The sequence below is a fragment of the Urocitellus parryii genome, chromosome 2 (genome assembly GCF_045843805.1).
Source record: "Urocitellus parryii isolate mUroPar1 chromosome 2, mUroPar1.hap1, whole genome shotgun sequence".
Classification (NCBI taxonomy): domain Eukaryota; kingdom Metazoa; phylum Chordata; class Mammalia; order Rodentia; family Sciuridae; genus Urocitellus; species Urocitellus parryii.
Window position 1 is genome coordinate 40,486,008 of NC_135532.1, and position 25,050 is coordinate 40,511,057.

The following is a 25,050-nucleotide window of genomic DNA, read 5'->3' on the forward strand; positions in this document are numbered from 1 at the left end:
TCCTTGATATAGGATTTCCCACCCTTCAGAATGATGAGGATTTCATTTCTGTTAAGCCAACCAGTCTGGGAGCTGGGGATGTGGCTCAAGCGTAGCGCGCTCGCCTAGCTTGCATGCGGCCCGGGTTCGATCCTCAGCACCACATACAAACAAAGATGTTGTGTCTGCCAAGAACTAAGAAAAAATGAATAAATATTTAAAAAAAAAAAAAAAGCCAACCAGTCTGTAGTATTTTTGATACAGCAGCCATGGCTGACTTAGACAATCTCCTTTCCCACAGATGTTTAAGTAGACAAATTTATCTCATTTTCATTTCATTCCTTTATTGTCTTCCTAAGATTCTATCTTATTCATTTTAGATCAAAGTAAGAGTCCATAAATCTGTCACACATTTACAGATACTTTTTGGACTATTTCTTTAGTAGTTAGCATTTATCCTTTTTTTAATATAGTTTCATTGTCAGAAAAGTCAACTTACTTTCTTATTTCAGTTCACTTTGCTTCCATGTTCAAATAATAATATACATTCCTAATATGTTAAGGAAATAGAATTTTTGGGTCTATTTTAATTTTAGTTATGCTAATGAAGAAATTTTAGTTCTGATTATTATCACAACTGCCTTAACCTAAGTACCCTGTAGGAAAGGATTTCAGGCTTACATAAAAGTAATTTTTCACTTCAATGCTTTTATAAAATAAAAACATTATTTTTGCTTAAACATTATTTCTAGTCTGAGTCCCAAAGTTAGTTCTACGGGTCCACAAGTTAGTTCAGTATAAAGGTCATTATGGCAAAATGGACCTGAGCCACACAACAGATACTGGCAGTAATCTGTGTGGCAGCTCATCTATATTTATTTCAATTTCCGTTGAGGTCATTTCACCCACCACTCCTTACAGCAAGATAAGCTACAAAATTTGCAGGACCCAGAGCAAAACAAAAAAGTAGGGACCGTGTTTAAAAAAACAAAACAAACAAACAAACAAAAAACACTATTGTGAAAATAAAACCAAGCAAGGGTTCTTTGGGTTGCCTGCCCCTGAAGCCAAGAGGAAAGGGTCTGTTTATCTAACAGTGAAACACAAACACACACTTTGGTCCTTTCGAAATCATGTTTAAATTTCTCAATATGCTTCATTTTCTCAGTAGGTGAAGTACACTGACGATTAGTTTGCTTAAATAGTAGCAGAATGACAAAGGGAGATTTCCTGCAAATCATCAACCAGCAACTCTTGCACAGTTCAACTTTTGTCGAGGGACGAAGGGAGATCATTTGGCACTGACGGAGCTTGTACTACGTTGTCTGCCACTGAAGATTCCAAATACCTCTTAATTCCATCTACCAAGTAGGTGAACTGAAGATTTGGGGGTGGAGAGAGAGGGGTCTTGAAATTATTCTTTGGTTTCTAAAAACTGTACAGTGGTACACAGAAACCCTTTCCAAGACTTAAGTGGAGACAGCCCTCAGGTTTACTAAAGCCTCAGCTCTTGCTGACTTCTCCCGGAAGGCTCTGAGTGCGCGGACAGTCGCTGGATAAGGAGATGCGGTCCAACCTCTAACACGCTCCACTGACCCTGCTGCAAAGCGGAGACCGGGAGGCGAAAAGCCTGCTGGGAAGAGCGAATTCAGGGAGAGGGCGGGCCCAAGGAGGCGTAGCCGCCGGGTTAGCGGAAAGGGGCGGATCCTGGTGTGGGCGGGGCCAGGCCGGGCCAGGTCCCCGGCGGCCATGTTGAGGCCCCGCCCTCCCCTCCCTGCCGCGTCTTGCGTCCCCACCGGTACCCCTGCAGCAGCCGTAGGTAAGACTGGGTACGGGTAAAACAGCCAACGTCCTCGGCCAGCTTGGGTCTAGAGCAGCAGCTGTAAACCAGGCTTGGTCGGGCTGACGCCGAGGCCTGCGGCGCAGATGGCGGCTCGCACGCGACGGCGCCCGAACGCTGCCAAACCGTGGCGCGAGGCCAGACTTTGTCCCGGGCACGGTTCCTCTCCCTAATCCCTTTACCTGCACCGAGCTCCCAACAGTGTATGACTCGGGGCGCTCGGCGTGCTGCATCCCGGAGAAGCTCCCGGTTGTCTAGTGCCCGCTACCGTGGACAGTATTTTCCCTTGTACAAAAACAGTTCCCTCTGTCTACATGCGCTGCCACCGCACGAGTAAAAGTGTTCCTCTTCTACCGAGGAAACGGGCCTCCCTCGGGACAATGATGGCGCCCTCAGAGGGCCAAGGGAGTAGCCCACACACGTTGGGGACACGGCAGGCTAGCTGAAGGCGCGGTCACGCCGAAGGAAGTGCCCAGGGGGACCTGCATCTTTGGATTGGGTGATAATAGTTCAGGTTGTAAAATGATCTCTGAGTTCAGTAGGGAACCCGACACCATTTCAGATGGGGTTATCAGGGAGACAGCATTCAAATTAAATGACAACAATTTCGCATAGGTCCTCTTGGCTCCATTGATCATTAAGTTAAATGGATTAAAATCCTAGGCTAGAATTGTAGTGGGACATACTAGAAGGAAAGTAGGAGGCTGAGTTTTAATATCTTATATATAATTGGAATTGGTGGTAGTGGGAGTTAAAAGGCCAATGTTGAAACATTTCAAATAGGAACAAACAAGTTGCAGCGAGCAGTTGGGGCGCTGCAGTCTGTTGTTTTGCAGAGAATTGTTTAGGTTGTTAATAATCGATAGTGTGGGACATATTGGAAATGAAGTAGATACAAATTCAAGAAGTCAGAATGGTAACCAAAACCACAAGTAACAGTTGACTCCCATATCCAAAATGCTTAGAACCAGAACTGTTTTGAATTTCAGATTTTGAACTATTTGAAGATACATAAAGAGATATCTTGGGGATGGAACCAAAACAGAATTCCCTTCTGTTTCATATTCCTCATATACAAAGCCCAGAGGTAATTTTATACAATATTTTAAATAATTCTATTCATAAAGCAAAAGTTTCATGGTGCAGAGTTTTCCAATTGTGGTGTCTTGTGCACCCAACTTTCAGATTTTGGAGCATTTCAGATTTGGGGATTATTGTTGCTCAGCCTGTAGATATAAAGAAAACTTTTGAGACTTGTGAGAAAATGGAAAAAGTGGGGGCAAAAATACAAAGAACCTGAATTTCTGGATGACATTTAGCTTCAATAAGAAAACAAAACAGTAAGATTTGACTGTTTGACCTTTTAGAAAGTGGGTATGTTATGAATAAAGAATATTTACTGTCTTTAAGTTTTTTAAAATTGTAGATGGACACAATATCTTTATTTTATTTATTTTTTTATGTGGTGCTGAAGATCAAACCCAGTGCCTCACACATTTGAGGCAGCCGGTCAACCACTTGTCTACAACCCCAATGATCTTTAACAGTTTTTACTGATTGGCTTGACATGTTCAAGCCATGTTCAGTGAACCTTTCTTTTCCAAACACCATTCATGAACTTTCTAGAACAGTTGGATACATTTTACAGTGCCAGTTAGGGGAATTGGTGGTGCACTGTAAAATGGTTTGGTCTTGAGGGTGGTTTTTGTTTGTTTGTTTGTTTTAGTGTTTACCTGTTTTTTCTTTTTTTAAAAACTGATTCTTAGTACCCATTTCTCCTACAAAATCTGTTATAGATCTAAATATATACTATATTACAACCTAAATGGAACATGTATCAGACAAATGACACACAATTTGTACTATGTAAATTTCCATATGTATATTTTACTTAATATCGGTCACTTTAGCATAGTTCATAAGTCAATTTTATCACCATGTCCTTTCTGTGTAGTAAACTCATAGACCTTTAGTCTGCCTCCCTCCTTCATCTCTTCTCTCCTTTTTCCTGCTCACATTACAAATTTGACCCACAATTCTTAGCTAGATAAATCCATCTTCCTCTACTCTCTTAGTCCTCACTTCTCTTTTCTTCACTCTCAGTAGATGACTACATCTCATATTTCCAAGTTATACCTTAACACTTCTTTTTATTTGTTTAAAAAGAAAAAAAAAAAAGTCTTCATAGTACTCTTATTCCAAGAAAGATTTTGACCAGTTACCAGGGCTTGTGGCAAAATAGGTGCAGTGGTGCCTTGCTTAACTCTGGGGTATGTTCTGAGAAAAGGATCATTAGGTGATTTCATTATTGTGTGGATATCACAGAATGTCCCCACACAAACCTAGATAATATATAGCCTATTATTGCTCCTTGTCTATAAACAGCATATTACTGTACAGATACTGTAGGTAGTTATAACATAATGGCAACTTTATATATCAAGAGGAAAGGTACAGTAAAACTATTTGCATACATATATAGGAAAGATACAGTAAAAACACAGGATAAAAGATAAAAATGGTATACCAGTATATGCTAGTTGCTATGAAAGGAGATTCCAGGACTGGAAGGAAGTTGCTCTGGGTGAGTCAGTGAGTGGTGAGTGAACATGAAGTCCCAGGACATTGTGTATACTGCCATAGACTTTCTAAAAAGTATTTTTCTTCAGTAATAAATTAATCTTAGTTTACTGTAACTTTTTTACTTTTTAAACTTTGTAGTTTACTCTTTTGTAATTTACTTTAAAAACCAAACATTGTAGAGCTATAAAAAATATTTTTTATCTTTATTCTATGATGTTTTCTAATTTTTATTTTTGTTTTTTGTTTACTTTTTAAACTATTTCACTAAATAGAAAGGCACAAACACACACATTAGCCCAGTCTACACAAGATGAAGATCATTAATATCATGGTACACCTTCACATCTTATCCACTGGAAGGTCCTTAGGTCAGGAATACACTTAGAGCTGTTGTCTTACGGCCTTCTTCTAGATACCTCCAGGAGGACCTGTCTGAGACTCTTCATGAGGTGGTATCACTTTTCAGAAATATGTTCATGGTTTTCTTGTTACTTTTTTTTAAAAATTATAAATTTGGTTGTAAATAGATAATACACCATGAGCATTCTTAATGAAAACTTTTCAGAATTGGAGTTCATGTTTTCTAACTTTTATGGGGGGTGGGGAGGTAGGTACCAGAGATTGAACTCAAGAACACTTGACCACTGAGCCACATCCCCATCCCTATTTTGTATTTTATTTAGAGACAGGGTCTCACTGAGTTGCTTAGGGCCTCGCAGTTGCTGAAGCTGGCTATTGAACTTGAGATCCCCCTGCCTCAACCTCCCGAGCGGCTGGGATTAAAGGCATGAGCCACTGCAACCAACTATGTTTCTAACTTTTTAAGGAACTTGTTGAGGTCTGAAAAAGCTACTAAACCCTTCTCGGTGAATTTTCTTAAGGATTCTTTTCCGTTTTCTGTAATTTCCTTTTCTCTTGCCTCTTTAGCTCTTTGTGCTCTAGACAGTAGGACTTTTTCAGCTTCATCATAATCTTTGTAATGGTGCTATAAGAAACTTTGTAATTTATAATCCATTTGGTCTTTTTTCAGGATCATCTGCCCTTCATTGCAGACTAAAAAGCAAGTAGCAATTGGACAGGTAAACTTACCTTTCATTGTTTATGGGTTAAATGGAAAAAAAATATAATAACTTGGTTTAAAACATCTGTTGTTTTTCACATAGACAATTTCTATTGAAAAATATAACCACCTAGTGTTTTATAATTATATATTATATATCATATTAATTCCTAGCTTATTTCCTTTTTTTGTTGTTGTTAAACTTAACATTGTTCTTAATTTGTAATTGAAGGTAGTTTATAAAACAAGTTATGTAGGGGGGACTTTAAAAGATGGGTTTTTTTAAAAAATATTCTCCCAATTTTTTTAAAAATACTTTAACCATGTTTTTTCTGGCCAAATGAATAGTATTTAGGTTTGATTAAGGAATATTATTTTAATTAAGGAATATTCTAAGAGCAGAGGAAATAGACTAAAAACAAGCTGTTCTTTTTATTTAGAAAATAGCAGACCTATATTGTACAACAAGCTGTTCTTTTTATTCCCTAATAACAGATCTATGTTGGTTTGGTTTAAAAGGAGAAATATTAATCTAAAATTTATGTATCACTTTTTCTCAAAAGCTCTCAGAAGATGAATAATTTGATCTGGTTTAGCATATTGAAAAATACCTATCATAATGTTAGTCATCAATAATGTTATATTGTCATCAAAATAATTATAGGCACATCATCTTTCTGTTTTAAAATCAACCATAATTAAAAATACCCACTCCTTCACTTCTTTGTTACAGCTGACAGGTAGACTGTTAATATTTTTTAATCTACTAAACTGGTCGATTAGTAACTTGAGATTTTTTTTTTTTTTAAATCTGGGGCAGTCTGCAACAGTAAATTATTAATGGTATGACAGGTTATTAAAATTTTCTAGAGTCAAGTACAGATAACAAATATAAGTGTGAATATGAAAGTTAGTTTCTAAATGTTATTTATCAGAAAAATGGCATGTGAAAAAATTCTGGATGGAAAACAGTTGTGTATTTAGATAATTGATCTGGAAACAATCAATTTCATTTCAAGTTTTCAGGAACTACATCTTTTTTAGAAATTAATGAGATTAATCTTCACTAATAGGAAAAGAATGGCATTGAAACAGATTTCCAGCAACAAGTGCTTTGGAGGATTGCAGAAAGTATTTGAACATGACAGGTAACTATTAAGAAGATGTACATAACTTTAGATGTTTCATTCAATTTGATTTGTTTTGCCTAATTTTAAACAAATGTTTATATATTTTGGTATATCATTTCACTTTTGAATGTGGTTTCTCTTGTTATCTATATGACAGTTTCACCAAACTTAATTCTGTAGGGGTTGGACTGTGGAGCCTAACAAAGAATACCTTCCAGATTTGTGTTGATGGCCTTCTAAAACTTTATGAAAACGTCTATGGTGCCATTAAAAATTCTGAGAACATTTTTAGCTAATGTATGACTACAATTTGCCATATTGGACATACAGATATGGAACATTTTCATTATTGTAGAAAATCCTATTGGATAATACTGCTTTGATGAGGTTTCATTTTTAGAAAATGAAATAGAATTAATTGTATTTGAGAGGAAATTTATGAAACTGGGTGAAGGGGATTTTTGATGTTGCAGTAGTGATAAAATAAACTCAGTGTCGTTAATGTCACTAGAAAAGGGGTCCAAGGAGGTCCTTGGAAGAAGGAGACCTCAACTCAGGACAACAACTACCTTGATATCTGCAGCAAGACAAGTTTCAAAACACATCAGTAAGAGGCACAGGCTGATTTATGAAGCAGAGACAGTCAGTACACACCCAGAAAGACAGAATTGAGCAGACACTGAGGAGAGATGTTCTGTGGTCTTAGTCTTAGAGAATATATATGTATGATTTCTCAGGTATTCTAAGATAGGTTAGAATTTTGTCTAAAGTTAGGCTTTGAATTTTACCATTAATTAATAAGCTTACGATTACCTTCTGATGTTTGTTTCTCTACCTTCAAGTCAGATCATTTCCCTTTCTAGTTAAACAAAAACTATAAACTTAAGTTCATGTAATCTATTTATTGTATAATCCTGTGTGATTTAGAGTTATCTTTCAAGAATTGTTCTGGAATGTAATCCTTTGTGTGCTCCAGGATCCTCCTAACCATTTAATAGTTTTGCTTCTGCTTTGCTCCCTTTGAAGGTGGGGGATCTTTGAAGAGAGGCACAGCCTTAAAGTTTTGTGTGCCTGGTAGTTATGGCCTGATCCTTCTCCCTATCCCCATCTCAATAACGAATTTCTGTGTATGACATTCTGTTATTTTGGTAATTGAGCAGCATCATAATGACATGATAGGAACAGAAGTTTCAGAAGTATACTTGATAATTCTGTTTTTTTTCCTTTTATGTTAGTGATAATCATACCACTGTTTGAAATATGCTTTAGACCTCATTTATAACACAGCTGCTTGAAATAGGCCTTTAATTGTGGTAAAAATGCTTAACATGAGATCTACCCTCTTCTCAGTTTTTTTCCCCCTGCGTGTGCCACTTACTTTGTGTTTTCTTTTTTTCTTTCCTTTTCTTTTCTTTTCTTTTTTAACATCTTTTTATTCCTCTTAACAAATTTTTAAGTTTACAAAAAGGTTTTAAGGCACCAACTATCCTGGAACATGACTGTGCACTTTTGGTTAAGCCAGTTGATAACAAATATTCTGGAATTGGTCATGGATCTGATGGGGTATATCATATATCATGAAAGAAGACAGCTTAATTTCCCTAACATTAGTTGAAGACCTAAAAACAGCTGCCAGAAAATTTTTATGACTTCTAATCATCCACAGGAAAAGATGTTTAAAATAGAGTAGAAAAATAAAAGCAAACATTTGCAGAGAATGGAAAGGAGCGTACAGAAAATTTCTCACTAGCAAAGATGGGGTCTTTGTGGGAGTCTGTACCTAAAAAGTCAACATAGTCAAGTAACAAAAGAATAACAAACTCAGTGAAAACAAAAAAACATTAAAAGGAGAGGGAGGTAGTTCTGGCATACTACATGGTTCATCTCTGAAAAGCATTTATAGCTTCTTCGTACTCATCAACTAAAATTGTATATTGAGAGGGTGTAGCGAGGAGAAATGTAGGGAGGTACAGAGAACAAAGGTAGGGAAGTTAAATAAAATTCTTCCATAATGGAAATTCAGTAAATAATAACTAAAACTGAAAAATCAAGGAATAAATGAAGACCTGTTATAGGGTAAATGCTAGAAGAATTAGTTATAAGAGGTAAATGGATCATCTCTTGAATGTGGCAAATGAAAAGGTTGTAGGGTGGGGGAAAACTAGGTTCATATAACTATTTAGTATTTGTTGTTAAAATTTAAAGTATATGTGTAACAGTTTTTTTAAAAGAGCTATTCTGAAGCAGTAAATTTAAAATTCCATCTGCAAGGTCAGGGTTGCATAAATGCCTGTTTATATGAGAATGTTCTATGGTTTTTATCAAAATTATCTTACTTGTGATAATAGTGATTGTGATAAAATATTATGATGAAAAATCAGATTAAGGATGTGGAATATTTCAGTGCTCAAGAACCAGCATGTAATTTAAAATATTTGGAATTAATTCTTTATCAAAGCTGATATATTTCATACATCCCTTTATAAATAGGAACAATAATAGAAGTGCTACAATGAGGTCTACATTTATTTTTAAATTTATTCTATTCAAAATGACACTGTGCCATTCCAAGCAGAGCCTTACATTGGTTAATCATTATGCCCAACAGGTTTTCTTCTTTCTTTAAGGGACAATATATTCCTTAAGCCTAGATGAAGTACTTAGTTTAGATATTCAACCACTTTTTTTGGACCTGTATTAAATATTTTACTTTTTACATAGTGCTTAATTATTTTGTCTCTGACTTGATTAATAAAGGGCATTAATATTTTGTTGTGATGATTGTTGTTAAAACTATAGTGTTGAGCTGAAGTGCAAAATGAAATTTGCTATCTACTTACCACCAAAGGCAGAAAGTGGAAAGTGCCCTGCACTGTATTGGTTGTCTGGTGAGTATTATACATTTAAGTTTTATAAAGCAATTTTCTTTTAACTGGCTTTCCTTACCTTTTAACTTTGACTCACTGGTATGCTTTCTGAGCCTCTTATAAAATAGAGGCTTATCATCACCTGCTTTGTAATTTTATCTTAAGAAAACTTCAGACCTGTGGAATTAGATTTACTTCACTCTTTTTTCAATTAGACCAAGTATCTTTGTAGAGAATGAACAGTCCTGGGCTCAAAGGTGAAGGTTTAGAAAGTCACTTATTTAACTTATTGTTGAGGGCCACAGCCGAGTCGGGATGATGCATGGCATTTTTGCCAGAAGTAGTGGTTGAGAGGTGACACCAGCAAGCCATTAAGATGATGACTTTTGAGTTCTTGCGGAGTTCCTGTTGAGTTCCAGTTGAGCTCTCATGGGGATTCCTGAAGAGTTCGCATTGGTTGGGGAAGTGCCAGAGGAGGGATTTCCGGTTGGTGGTTCCTGGAGGAGCCCCGTGGGTGGCGTTCGGGAGAGTTCCCGGGAGCGTGTGTGGAGTGTGCTGGTGGAGTTCAGAAATAAATTTGTTCCTGCTTCAGTGGCTCGTGATTTGTGCCCAGACTGCGGCAACTTATCCTGCCCAAGCGTTTCTGCAGTTTGTAGAGACTTTGCCAAATAGAACACTATTAGATGGAACCAGAGCACCATGGTACACTAATTGTAGACCACAGATAAGTACCTTCCTGCAGTGTTCTCTATAATATTTTAACTGGCCTCTATAGAGCTTCTCTTGCAACAATCTAGAAAGTCACAAAGAATACTAATGTTTCTTAATCATTGGATAATACTCCTAATCAGACTGTACAATAGATTTGTGAGAGAGTAAGACTTTGACACTAGTAGTTTTGAACCTCTGTGCTAATTTCTCTTTCACAAGATATTAGCACTTCATCTTTATAAGAAAAAGTTACAAGGAGAGAGTTATGGCACCCAAATTGTGTCATGGAGAGCTGTTGTTTCTTTAAAATAGGTTCTTACAACATTTATTTAATAAATCCTCCCTATGTATGAATATCAAGGATACGCCCCAAGCACCAATTTGAAATGAGAATAAATGTTCACTTTAGAAAAAAAGACTTAGTTGTATATCTCATTTTAATTCAACAAAGCACTTCGATGACCAAATGAAGAACACCAGTTTTTCTAGGAAAACATTTGATACTGGCAAAAAGCAATAGCAACAAAATTAGACATTTAATTGTTATAGAATACATAGTAATATGTAGCTAAATATAACCCTAGGTATTATGTAATTAATTCATAGAAAGAAAACTGAGGCCCACAGAAGCTGAATACTGCCCAAAGTCACATAACAGTGTAAGGTTGAGCAGGTTTTCTGACTCACAGTTCAGATTTGTATTCAGTCTCTGTTCTTTTTGCATTGTTTCTGACAAGAGCTACTAAAAGTCATAACTTTTGGTTAAACACTTAATCTGAGATCAGATTAATTCCTAACCAAAATTGAAATGTATAAAAACAGGTTAGTTGAGCTTTTTGAGGGTAAAATATAGAATTTTTGTTCTATTTATATTAAATGGCAGAACAGTTTCCTTAGTGAGATCTGAACAGATAGACCTTGGTACTTAAGTCTTGATTTTTCTAAAAAAAGGTAAGATTGTCTGACCAGCGCCCTTGAGAAATGATGACAGGTGTTTACCTACCAGTAAGTTGCTAAAGTTGACAGATTAGCTAAAATCAGAACATCTAAAGAAGTCTTCAAAGATAGTCCCCATGTGGTGATTCCTGTCTTTGGCAAGTTGAGATGACTGTCACAACATTCTTTCATTAGCTATACAACCCAAGAGGATTGAAAACGTATACACACACAGAAATATGAACATTCATAGCACATTATTTGTAATAGCCAAAAACTAGGAACAAACCAGATGTCTACCAACCGATGAAATAATAAATAAAATGTAGTAGAATATTATTAAAAAATAGAATATTATTAAGAAACAAAATTAATGAAGCCTTCATACATGCCACAATGTGGATATACTTTGAAAACATTCTAAGTGAAAGAATCCATCCATCAAAGACAACATATTGTTAAATTCCCCTTATATGACATGACCAGAATAGGCAAATCCATAGGGGCAGAAGGTAGAGTAGTGGTAGCCTGGCTCTGGAGGCTGTAGGTGGAACAAATGGGGAATGGCAGTTAATGGGCATTGGGTTTCTTTTTGAGGTGATAAAAAATGTTATGGCTGCAGAGCCGTGAGTATACTAATAATCATTTAATTGAATTGCTCAGTAAAGTTGTTGCCAAAACATTTTTATATCTTCATATAGATGAGGTTGATTGAGTAGTTTTTTGGTTTATTGTTTTTTTTTTTTTTTTCCTTTCTTTTTTTTTGTACTAGGGATTGAACCCAAGGGGGCACTTAACCACTGAGAAACATCCCCATCCAAGTTGCTCAGGACTCACTAAGTTGCTGAGGCTAGCTTTGACTTTGGAATCTTCTACCTCAGCCTCCAGAGCTCCTAGGTTGAGTAGATTATAATTAGTAACTATCTATGTACTCTTAATGAGTAATCCTTCTGGTTGAATTATCTTCATTTCTGTGCCTCTACAATTCACTCTCCCTACTTTAATCAAAGAATTTGCATTCCAACTGGAAAAAAAATGAAATTTTTCTCTGGCACCTAACAGATTTTCATTTCTCAAGTGCAGGGTACTATTTGGTCTACCCGAGACCCAATTCAAAAATCATTACATCTAATCACATTTAATCTTCTTATGATATAGAAAGAGGTGGCATTCTCCATTTTTCCAATGAAGGAACTCAGACTCAGAATTTTAAGTTGGTTAGTAAAAGGCTGAGTGACACTTAGAAACAGATCCCAACTGAAATCCCAAACCCCTGCTTTCTACCCTATTACCCTTTCTCCTTTGAACACATTTACATTGAGGTCTGCAAAATGGTGAACTTTGACAGTAGTGGGGGCAGTTCTTCATCATGCTATGACTCAGTTGACTGGAAAACATACTGGTAAGAACATTAAATGGCAGAAGAGTTTCCTTAGTGAGATTCTGAAGAACAGATAGACCTTGGAAATTAAGTCTTGATTTTTCTAAAAAAAAGTAAGATGGTCTGACCAATGCCCTTGAGAAATGATGACAAAAGGATTTCAGAGTGTTTACTTGTTTTCATTCAACTTACTGAACAATTCTGGGTTTGTTTTCCTGTTGAGCATATGCCCCATATTGCCATTATACATTTGAAATTTTCTGAATTCCCAAGCACATCTGGTCCAAAGAATTTCAGGATTGAAAATTTAGTGACTTTGAAAGGATAATGATGTAATCATTGAGCCTATGATGGTTCTTAGATTTATACAATTATAAATAAATAAGGTAGACAAACCACCTTATTGCTCTTCAATGACTGATGAAAGTCTATGTCCTAACAGAGTTTAAGCATAAATGATATTTGTAACTTTGTATCTTATTGTTGATTATTAATTTAACCAATATATATGGGCACACTATAAGTCTCTGTGCTCTCTATTATGGGATAATTAGCAACTATGAAAGTGTTTTATAGTCCATATTTCCTCATGCATATCAATAAGTTTTGATATTGCTAATAATCAGATGCAGTATTTTGCACTGACTGCTAGAAAAGGGCTATTAGGTGGTGCTTAGTTCAAGAATTTATTGCTGGTTCATTCTTGGTCATTCTCATGTCATCCGTAGTCTTAGGAACCTATGGTAAGAGAATTAAGTCATCTCTTTATCACATGACTGAAATGCACAGAACTAGGAAAAATGACAGAAACTGTTCTAAAAACTGGGGCTAAAACTGAATTTAAGAAAGATATTATGTTCATTGTTGTTCTCCTTTTAGGTCAGTGAGAAATTATAGAATTTTTGCTGAGAACTATCTGTATATTTAAGTTCTTTGTGTTATGATGGCCATAGTATTAGCTTTTTTTTTACTGTGAATACTTAAGTTTTTATGCTGATATAATAACACTTTCAGCTAATTTATCAATTTTAGTAATGTAACAATTGATGTAGTAGTTTTGTAATTGTTTTCATTTAACTTACTGGACAGTATACCCTGCTGGGCTTGTTTTCCTGTTGAACATATGCCCCATATTGCCATTATATGTTTGAAATTTTCTGAATTCCCAAGCACATCTGGTCCAAAGAGTTTCAGGTTTGAAAATTTAGGAAGTGACTTTGAAAGGATAATGATGGAATCATTTAACCTATGATGGTTCTTAGATTTATACTATTATAAATTTTGTAAGAAAGGGAACTTAAATCTTACTCAACTTATATCTACAGCAAAATAATAACAACAAGTGAACTTGTTTTCCTGTACTATAAAAAGGTTAAAAGTTTCTAAACTATTCACAGTATAACACGAGATAACGGTAACAGTGCTTTTGATCTTCAGGTTTAACTTGCACAGAACAGAATTTTATATCAAAATCTGGTTATCATCAAGCTGCCTCAGAACATGGCCTTGTTGTCATTGCTCCAGACACCAGCCCTCGTAAGTATTCTTGCTCACAGATTTTCTATAAAAATTTAAATATTTAAGGACTAAGTTATAATTGGTATGTACATTATATAATTTGTTTCATTTTTTGCTATTATCTCTTAAATCTTTCAATTGACATCATGACTCTAAAATACCATGCTCTGAGTGAAAAGTGGAAGCAGGAGGGAATTATATCAGAGCACATTAGAAGACTTTTTCTTCAAGATAGAATATTGAGCACAAGCTTGTCACAGTACTAAGGAGAATTAAAGAAATAGTAGAGGGGGTGGGTTATTAGGAAGGGGCTCTCTATATAATTCTGAAAGATAACTTCTTTATGGACATTTACTATAAAACAGGAAACATATATTCAGAATCCACAGATGGAACTTCATGAACAAAGAAAGATAATGAGCCTTATCTTGGCAGCTGAATTCTGTTTGGCAGGTCATTCCCTCTCACCTTATTGGCCAGAACTAGTCGCATGGTTCCTATACCAGGCTAGGAGGTCCAGGAATATAGTCTTACCAAGTACTCCAAAAGAGAGAGCTCACAATATTTGGTGAACAGCTATAATGCAAATGGATTTGCATATTTATCTAAAAGTACATTATTAAATAAATTACCAGAGAGTGGATAAAAATACCAGATTTTTTCTTGACAGGTGGCTGCAATATTAAAGGGGAAGATGAGAGCTGGGACTTTGGCACTGGTGCTGGGTTTTATGTGAATGCCACTGAAGATCCTTGGAAGACTAACTACAGAATGTACTCTTACGTAACGGAGGAGGTGATTTAATTAGTAGTTTAATTATTGACCGATAATTGTAAAGAGTTTAATTTTAGACACAAAGTCCTTTCCAGTTCTCAGAATTTGAAACTAGAGTATGGTATTGGTGAATCTATTTCATGTATTTTTATGAACTACCTTAGTGAAGATTGCAAAGTTTACTAATGTTATAATGATATTTGCTGCAGTTTAAATTAGTACTAAGTATGAATTTAAAGATTTTAATAGTTATATTGAGAATGTATATATTATCCAGCTTATAAAGAAATTAGAATAAGCAATAACCTTTGATTTCCTGACAGATGGTTCATTCAAATGTATTTCATAGTGATAAAACAAGGCTTAGTTAGAAAGGATAAGTGGTAAAGCATTACTTCTATTCATAATATTTATGTACAGTTTATGCATTTTTTAAAAATTTTATGATTTTATTACATCATAAAAACTCAATAATTAAAATTTTAATAACAAATAAATCTTACACTCTGAATAATAATTGTGTTTTAGTATATTGCAGAGTTTTTTCTGTGATTAATTTTCACACAATTGTAATTTTTTTTGCTTTTCTTTATTTTAATTATAGAAAATAAATACCAGTATTATTCTAATTTTAATAATTAAATAATATTCTGCCAAATGAAATAAACATTTTACATTGGAAAATAATAAATTATGTTTTTATGTATTTTTTTTTACCATAACAAATGTTACTGTATTGATTGTCTTTGTACATAATTTTTTACCCCTAAGGATTTTTCCCTTGAAATGTATTCTAAAATGTGAAATTACTAGGCGAAAAGTTTGGAACATTTTAAAGGCTCTTTCTGCATAATCTTCCTATAAAGTTGCTTTTAAAGAATTCTATGCCCTATGTTAGAAGAGTGATATTAACAACTATTGTCTACCTGAGTTTTTGTTTATATTTTTCTTTAGTCTTCATCAGCTGAAAACATATTAAGAATGTGATTTGGATACTGTGTAGTTATTTTATATAACTTTGAAAAGGCCTAAACTTACTTTCTCTGATAATTTTTGTCATATTTAAATTCTTTCTAGCTTCCACAACTCATAAATGCCAATTTTCCAGTGGACCCACAAAGGATGTCTATTTTTGGCCACTCTATGGGAGGTCATGGAGCTCTGATTTGTGCTTTGAAAAATCCTGGAAAATATAAAGTAAGATTACCAAAGCCTAAGGATAAATATTTTTCTTAAATAATATGATATTAAGAATTCTCAGATGTGAAAATTATGATAATGTTGTAGTATTGGGACTAAACTTAGTTTCTAAGTGTTGGGAATTTCAGGGTATTGACAGAGGGTATTAAGTTTGATTACATGACATGTTATAGAATCAGAAGCATAGGAATTCCATCAGAGTGGTTTCTTGTTGGCCTACTAGAAGTTTATAAAATGTAGCTTATCTTTTCCATTACTTTTATTCAAACTCTAGTTTTGAACACATTTTTCCCTCTAAAAGTTGTTATATTTGATTAATGTTAATGTGATAGTTTATCATTTATTTATACTTTTGCCAGGAATCTTTGAAAAATTTACTTAATTTTTTGAGGTTAAAGAAAATATTCAAGATTTGTAGAAATTTAAGAATTTTATCTTCTTAATGCATCTACATGTAAACTGAATTAGACCATGATTGAAAAACATCATTTTCAGCTTTTCCTATTATTTGAAGCTTTATAGCTTTACATTTTTGTTTGTTTAAGTGAGCCACGATTAGTAACCACCACATATGGAGTGTCATTCTGTGCAGAGCATATTTCAGGAGTTGAAAAGGAAATGTCAAAGCAATGATCATCTTAAGATTACTTCTGTTTTTAAAATTATAGAGCTACTCTGTATAGCAAGGTTTGTTTAACCCATTTAATTCCCTTAGTAAAGATGTCTTTTCCTTGTTTGTTTCTATTTTTGCAATGATGAGGATTGAACCAGAACTTTTTACACTTGTAGTAAAGATTATTTACTTTAGATGTGCTACTGAGAAATGAAAATATTTCTCATAGCAATTTCATAGTATAAGAGTGGAAACAGGATTTTATTTTCTATTTTGTGAATCTAAGGCAGTTTATTGTGTCTGAGGTAGAAAAGCAACTTTAAATTTTTTGTATAAAATCTACTTGTTTTTAATAAAGGTACTGTTAAATATATACATTGATAAATATTCTAAAGCTGAGAGATTCCATCTTTGTACCTTTATCCAATGGAAAACAACATTGTAGGGTCTGGGGATGTGGCTCAAGCGGTAGTGCACTTGCCTGGCATGCGCAGGGTGCTGGGTTCGATCCTCAGCACTGCATAAAAATCAAAATAAAGATGTTGTGTCCACTGAAAAAAATAAAAAATAAATATTAAAAAATTCTAAAAAAAAGAAAAAAAGCAACATTGTACAAAACAAAATTGAGTTAAAAATTTTGTCATGTTTAAGGTATTCCTCCTCCCTGCTTTCTTGACACTGTTTAAGAGAAATAATGTCTCAGGTGTAATAATATGTTCACTAAGGTAAGGATGAGCTGTTTCATATTACTATGGACTAGTTTTCAGGGGAAAAAGTAGTAGAAACTCTGAACACAAACTTTTGTTTATACCTTCATTAAATAAACCCATGGTTTTATGTTATTAGGGCACCTAAATTATTAGCTCTCTTAGAGTATACAAAACACTGTATTATGGAGAGGTGTACAATGGAGGCCTGTAATATATCAAAAGAAAAATTATTCACAGGGGTTTTCATTGCAAGTTAATTTAAGCTAGTTGAAAATATCTATTCATATTTGATTTAGAAAAATTAAACTTATTTTTAAATTTCCTTTATTTCTGAAGTCTGTGTCAGCATTTGCGCCAATTTGCAACCCAGTGCATTGTCCTTGGGGCAAAAAAGCCTTTAGCGGATATTTGGGAACAGATGAAAATAAATGGAAGGTAGGTCCTAGATAACTGTGTTAATACTTGTTCTTAAGTTTCCAAGTTTTTTAAAAAGCTTACACACCATGCCTAACCCCTCAAATTAAGGCTCTAGAGCGGAGAATAAACTTACACATAGCATTATATAAGTAACCTAAAGATGATTTAAAGAATGCAGAATAATGTGTGTAGGCTCTATACAAATACTATAGCAATATGTAAGGAACTTTATCATCCATACATACTGGGTGTTTGAGAGATCCTTAGAACTAGTTCCCCACAGATACTGAGAGATGACTGTACCTAACAACCATCACAAAACCCAAATTTCTAATTTTATTGAGTCATGAAAGATGCTCTGAGGCTACTTTTTATTTTGCTAATGGTTTATTTATATTTTTATTTCAAAATAAAAATTACTTCTAACTTAACCAAAAAATATCACTTTATTACTAAATTTTAAATCATATGTCTGATGTAAGCAGCCTCAGAGCTTAAATAACTTTAAATTTTCTTTTGATCTTGGCATATTATATTCAGAAGACTATCTTCTTGTGCACTTTTAAATTTAGTTTTCAATATTTCCTCTTTCAGGCATATGATGCGACGTATCTTGTAAAGTCCTATCCAGATTCTCAGCTTGACATACTGATTGATCAAGGGAAAGATGACCAGTTTTTGCTAGATGGACAGCTACTCCCTGAACATTTCATTTCTGCCTCTTCAGAAAAGAAAATCCCTGTTGTTTTTAGATTACAGGAGGTAAGTACTAGGAAACTTAAGATATTCTAAATAATAAATTTAAAAAACAGGATTCCATAGTAAATCTCTTTATTTTAGAATATAAAGTGACTATTTTCTAGTCAGATAGTTCAACTATATTAAGACTCTAGAAGTGAAAGCTTTCCTATTAAATTCATGGTGTCTGAGACCCAATTTGATAGAAATAGGAAAGCTTTAGGCAATGAAAATTATTTAATTTTCTCCCTACTGTCAAGACTTAATACTTGAATGACACTTGGAGTCGCTAACATAAGTGGACATATCGTTCTTTACACATGCACCCTGATACAGTAGAATAAGGACAAGCTTTTCTGTTCTTTACTCTGCATTTCATATGCACATCTTAGCCTTAGAAACTGAGCATTGTTCCTCTCATATATGTGTTTTGCATTATTTGACCTTTATGCTACTTTGTTGTACTACTCCCAGTGATTTAAAAATAATTCCTGAATTTCAGTTGGATTGGAGATTTTCCTTCACTGAAGTACTGTAGTTTTAAGTAAAGAAATTCTGCTTTTTTAAAAAAGTATTCATAATCTTCAGAGCATAATATAAACAGAATCTATTTCAGAATCTATTGTGAAAATCATTCACAATGCTGATTTTTTAAAAACATTTTTGATTCATGTTTAAGAGTAATGTGTCAGCCATTGTAATTATGATGGTAAATGTTCATATAAATGTAGTCAGTGTATAATGTGGTTCCTTATAGTTTACAAAATGTTTTCATGGCTTTAACTCATTTGTAGTCGTTATACCACCAAATGAGAGATCATTTCTTTCCTGTCCATCTGTTTTACAGATGAGGAGACAGTCTCAGAGAGGTAGCCTATTTATCTAAGGTCAAACAACTAGTATCTGGTAGAATAGGGACTAGAAGCAAGGTCATGACTACAAATGCTGTCCTCTGTCATCTGTCTAGCCATTCCCAGGCAACATGATGTGATCCTAGGAGCAAAGGAATGGAGTAAGAGCTAGCACCATAGAAAATGTACATAATCTGCCTCTATAGTTTATGGAGTAGATCTTAGCAATGTCCTGTATTATATATATAAGGATATTTTGAACATGTGGGATATATATATATATATATATATATATATACACACACACACACACATATATGTATATGTATATGTGTGTATATATATGTATATATAATTTTTTGAGAAATTTACCAAAACCAATATTTTATATAATTTTATATATATATATATATATAAAATCTTTTTGTCTCTTGAATTTTCATCCTTAAGTAATAGAATATTTTCTAGATTTATTTGAACATTTTACCATCACAATTAACATTTTAGATCAACGACCAGCCTTGAAATCCAAATACCAGTTTGATTATAAGTGGAGTAGTGCATTTAACTATATTAACTGTAGCTATAAGTGACGTACTGAACCATGTTTTTTTCCTAAATGACCTTAACTCTTGGCATTAGCTCTGTTGGATTGCCTTGTCCTATGCCAAGAAATTCTGTTGTTTCTATAGACAAAAATTCCTGCCTGCCAACAAAATCTGAAAATCTCTGGAGTTACAAAAGCAGTCTCAATTTAACACACAAGAGAGGAAAAAAATAAATCTACCGATTTTTTTTCTAAAATACATATATCCCAATCAATGAAGAAAATGTGGTTGTCTGAGCCAGGCATGGTGGCACATACCTAGGCAAGAGGATTGCAGGATAGAGGCCAACCTTGCAACTTAGTGAGACTCTGTCAATCAGTCAATCAATCAATCAATCAATCTATAAAATCAAAAGGGCTAGGGATATAGCTCATTGGTAGAGTGCCCCTGGGTTCAATCCCCAGTACCATTTAAAAAAAAAAAAAAATTGTGGCTGGCTATACTTTTGAGGAGTCAAGACTGAGCAATAAATTTTTCTGAAAAAAATAAAAAAGTATTAAATTCATAATCAGTCTTGAACTCAGGCACAATTTTTTGTTCAGTTTCCTTAACAGCAAGGTCAGGAAGAGTGAACTACATGTTCTAAAGTAGATTGGATTTGTTGTAATTGGATCAACAACTTAGTGGACATGCTTGAGTAGTAGCTCCAGAGAGGCTACTTTCAGATTTTCTAAAACCTTCCATTGACCTCAGATTACCTGAGGTTTGAGAGTTTCATCAACTGCTTTATCAGTTGATGATAAGTACAATATAACTGTGTTTCTTTCTGAAATAGAAACTGTGAAAAAATAATATGAAAATGACAAGGGGTATATATACATAAATGATGTAAAGAAGGAGAAAGAAAATTATAACAATGGTGCATGATTATACAAGCCCTTTACTTCTTATTAATGGTGTTAAATGCTCACAATTTTTATATATACTTTGTCAACTGTCAAAAAATTGAGAATGTAATTAGTGCAGGGGACTAATTTTTCATATAATTTTTCTTTTTATATCTTGATTTCAGGTAATCTAAACTAAAAATAACAAAAGACAGCAGAATTCTGAGAGCAAGTATTCAAAGATCAGATCTTGGCCTCAAAAGGGAAGGGCCTAATGGTTCTTATCTTTAGTTATTGAAGTTATGTAATGAAAAAAATTCACTGACCTAACACTGATGAAACTTGCAGAAATAGTATTCCCTTTTGGAGACCAGAAAAAGAAACTTTCTGGTCTCCTGAAGTCTCAGAACTTTTTTGAAGATTCAAAGGCTATTTTGGCAGAGGCTTCTTAAGATTTGATCTTTATATACTAGCTATCAGAATTCTGCTACATAATGTTTTCTCTTTTTTTCCCAGTGTAGGTTTCCAGATGCCAAAATATAAAAAGGAAAATTATATGGAAAAAAAATCCCCATGTGCTAATTCTACCCTTTCAAACAATAGTTTTTGTTTTGTTTTGTTTTTTTAGATAGTTGAGAGAGTGTAAGTTGTGAGCATTTGACACCATTAAAGAGGTAAAGGAATGAAGTTGGGTAAACCGTATACATGATTTGCCTCTTAATAGACAAGTAAGAACATGCAGAATGCTCCAGAAATATAGGACTTACACACTCATTTGTGTATTCTGTTAGCACAGTTATCTAGCCTGTGAACTGTCAGTGTTTGTTAAGTAAGCAAATGAATACCTTTCAACAGGCTGCTTGTTAGTACTCTGAAGAGACTTAACAACCTGGAGATTCATATCCCAACTTTTCTAATTGGGTCTAGAAAATATATAGCAAAACACTGCCTCTTAGAGTAAATGTCCATCATAGCTGCTGAAGCACTGCTTCTTTCTGAGAGTTGAGTTAAGAATGAAAGAATGTGTTTATTTTTATACACCTGGAGTCGGAATTTTACTACCAAGGATTTTTCCATTTAAAGTGTGAGGTAGAAGAGGAAAGTAAGATCCCTTCAAGTGTCACTAAGTATAGGCAATTGCACAAGCTGCTTAACATACCAACCCAACTCATTAGTGATAAAACTGAAGATAATAAAGAAAGCCACCCCACTTAATAACAGTTATAAACAGGACTTGAAACTAATCAAGGATGACACAGTTAGCTCTAAATGTATACTAATAGTTGAAATTTGTTTGCTTGCCTCTATATTGACATTAAAAAAAATCGTTCTTGGTCCCTCATAACTAGGATTTTCTGTTTTCTCATAAAAGTGAATCTTCCTTTAAATATCATTATGGAAGTTAAAGACATTTGATTTGGAGTTAGGATGAAGTACTGTTTTCTTGCAATGCATTCCTGCAAGCTCAAAACTGGCACTTTCTTGTACCATGGAACTTCTCAAAAGAATAATAATAAAAGCAACAGTGGCTGTCCATCATGTTGGAAACTGCAAGGCCTTTAGCTTCCATGAAACGAAGGATAAAAATACGGTATTCTCAGTCCATTAGGGTTTTCTCAAACAAATCTTTTGAGGCATCTGTTCCCCACATCTGTGCCTATTTTCTCTCAGATACATGTTTTTGATCTGTGAAAAATGGCAGATACTACTTAGTCCTCAGTTGCAAAGGTTTTGTGGCCTAGAAATCATGTATTTGTTTAACAATTCTTAAATTTCTTTCTTTATATAAGAATCTGCTCTTGGGCTGGGGTTGTGGCTCAGTGGTAGATTGCTTGCCTAGCATGTATGAGGCACTGGGTTTGATTCTCAACACCACATATAAATAAATAAAAATGAATAAAGATCCATCAATAACTAATAGAAATTTAAACAAAAATCTGCTTTTTAGCTCTAAATTTAACATCTAGAGCTGATCTGAGAAATATCATACCAAGTAACTCCAAGTCTCAGCCTTGATCTTGACAACCTCCTGTCAGATTCACTTCCACAATAGAGGATAGTTTGCTTTTAAATTACTTTGATGATTTTACATTAAAACTTTAGTAACTGCTGTTCCCACGATATACATTCCATATAACTCTGGAAATAAGAGATGGAAAATATTTACTGATTCATCAAAACCTTGGGGATTTGCCTTATTCCCTAAAACTCCAGTGATATTTTTATTAGATCTATTTTTATTTCTTATGTGCTTTAGAAAAGTTTAACTAGTAAATCCTTCAGAGATGATTTTCTTGTTTAAAACTTTAAAAGAAATCTAAGACTTTTATCTCTTTCAGTTTATTCTACCTTGTTTCTTTTGTGTTTAGTGTGGGTGGCCAGCTCCAAAATTATTTGGTGTTTAACACCCTTAGAAATTTCTTCCTACATCAATATTTTTCTTCTACCTTTGAAGACTGCTACTTATCTCATTCTCAAAGGGAAAAGGATTGCCTCTCCATTTTACTTTTTAATATTTTTTTTAGTTGTACATGGACACAATACCTTTATTTTGCTTATTTATTTTTATGTGGTGCTAAGGATTGAAGCCAGTGCCTCACATATGCTAGGAAAACACTCTGTGACTGAGTTACAACACCAGTGCTGGTTTTGATGCCCTAATTTTAATGGATGGGTTGACTGAGCTCTGTTTCACCTGCTTGGCACACTACTTTTTTTTTTTTTTTCTTTTTTCCTGTTTCACAGTAGTTTTCAAAAGGTTTGCTGACTTTTTACCCAATTTGATATATGGCTAAGGAATGTCAGGGTTTAATGAATTACTCTTCAAGGTTATGATATGCTTTTACAGTAGGAGGTAGAGTTCTTTGTGTGGTTTATAGTGGCCGTTTTTGGCTTCCCAAACCATAGAGCTTTGGGGCATTTTTATGTTCTTTTTCTGTATTGTTTATATGTGCTTATTTTGTATTTTAGTATTATTAGTATGCATCTCTTGTCGAACTAAAATGTCTTGCTCATGTTTCTAAGCTCTAAGTTTACTTCTTTTAATCCTTGTCAATATGATCACATGTCTATTCTGCACATGGGATTAATGCTTTATTTCTTCTTTGCGTATACATTGTGGCATTTAGAAACTAGGCTATGCAGGATGTTTCATTTTCCTTCATATTTCGACTGCTCTTTTAATACACAGTGAAAATGTTTAAGTACAAGTGTGAGAACTTTGATTTTGATTAAACCTTACTTATAATATTTTAGCTATTTATAAACAAATTAAGTAACAAAAGAGATTTATTCAGTGTCCTTAATATTGATGTTTCTAAATGGTAGATAACTGTTATTTCCTGTATTTTTGCCTTCTAGGGTTATGATCATAGCTACTACTTCATTGCAACCTTTATTGCTGATCACATTAGACATCATGCAAAATACCTGAATGCATGAAAATCTTCTGATAAGAGAATCTCTTCAAGATTATAAAAATCATAATAAAGAGAATTGCCGAGGGAAAATATTTCAAAACATTGGATTTCATAATGCTAAGACTTCGTTGTACAATTGATTTACCTGAATAAATATAAATAAAAGTCACTTCAGAATTAAAAAGTTATTTTACCAGTGTTCATATAGTGTTCATTCTTTAATACTTCACAGCCTTTTCCATGTAATTTGGAAATCCTTGTTGTATTAGCCTCAGGTCACAGAATATGAATATAATCCTATCCAAATCATAGAATGCTAACTTGGGAACAGAGGATTTAAAAGTAATGTGGTCTAAACTCTTGATCTTTTCAGAATTTCAGCCTCTGAAGGCTTGGACTGCCTTTGTCATGTTCATTTATTATTTCTATTATCTAGCAGGTACTTGATCTCTATCAGGCATTTAAAAACTATTGTTGGCTATACAGCAAGAAAGTAGGCTTAGAAGGTTAAGAGAATGGCTCATTGCTTCAGCCATGTGACACAGATGGGACAGAAGACAGGTTTCCTATATGCTAATCCAGCCCTATTGTAATAGATCAAAGGGAAAACAATCAGACATGAATAAAAGTAAGTTGCAGGACAATATACATAATTTGATACTGTTGACATTTTTAAACACCATCAAAACAATATGTATATTTCCTATGGGTGCAAATGTATTTCATAGGAAAAGATCTGAATGAAAACAATGGCAGTCGCTTCTGGGAAAAAGGGGTGGTCCAGCCCAATTGAGGATGAGTGCCAAAGTGGCTTTACTTCTAACGATGTCATTTTTATAAACAATTCATTCATGTGTATTTTGAGTTATAAAATATTAATTTTGTTTA

The 25,050-nt window shown here is 34.1% G+C and overlaps 1 protein-coding gene across 2 annotated transcripts; it reads left to right on the forward strand.

The window, feature by feature from the left end:
- The first annotated feature begins 1,705 nt into the window (after positions 1-1,705).
- Positions 1,706-24,350, forward strand: Esd (esterase D). Of its 2 annotated transcripts, XM_026393675.2 has the most exons (11): positions 1,729-1,798; positions 2,809-2,906; positions 5,433-5,481; positions 6,536-6,610; positions 9,392-9,480; positions 13,925-14,023; positions 14,676-14,800; positions 15,857-15,976; positions 17,639-17,737; positions 18,314-18,481; positions 24,104-24,350. In XM_026393675.2, the coding sequence occupies exons 4-11, from the start codon at positions 6,543-6,545 to the stop codon at positions 24,182-24,184; spliced, it is 849 nt and encodes a 282-aa protein (XP_026249460.1). In that variant the 5' UTR covers positions 1,729-1,798; positions 2,809-2,906; positions 5,433-5,481; positions 6,536-6,542; the 3' UTR covers positions 24,185-24,350. The 2 variants fall into 2 exon arrangements, with proteins under 2 accessions (XP_026249459.1, XP_026249460.1); XM_026393674.2 differs by lacking the exon at positions 2,809-2,906 and having other exon boundaries at positions 1,706-1,798.
- Positions 24,351-25,050: the final 700 nt, after the last annotated feature.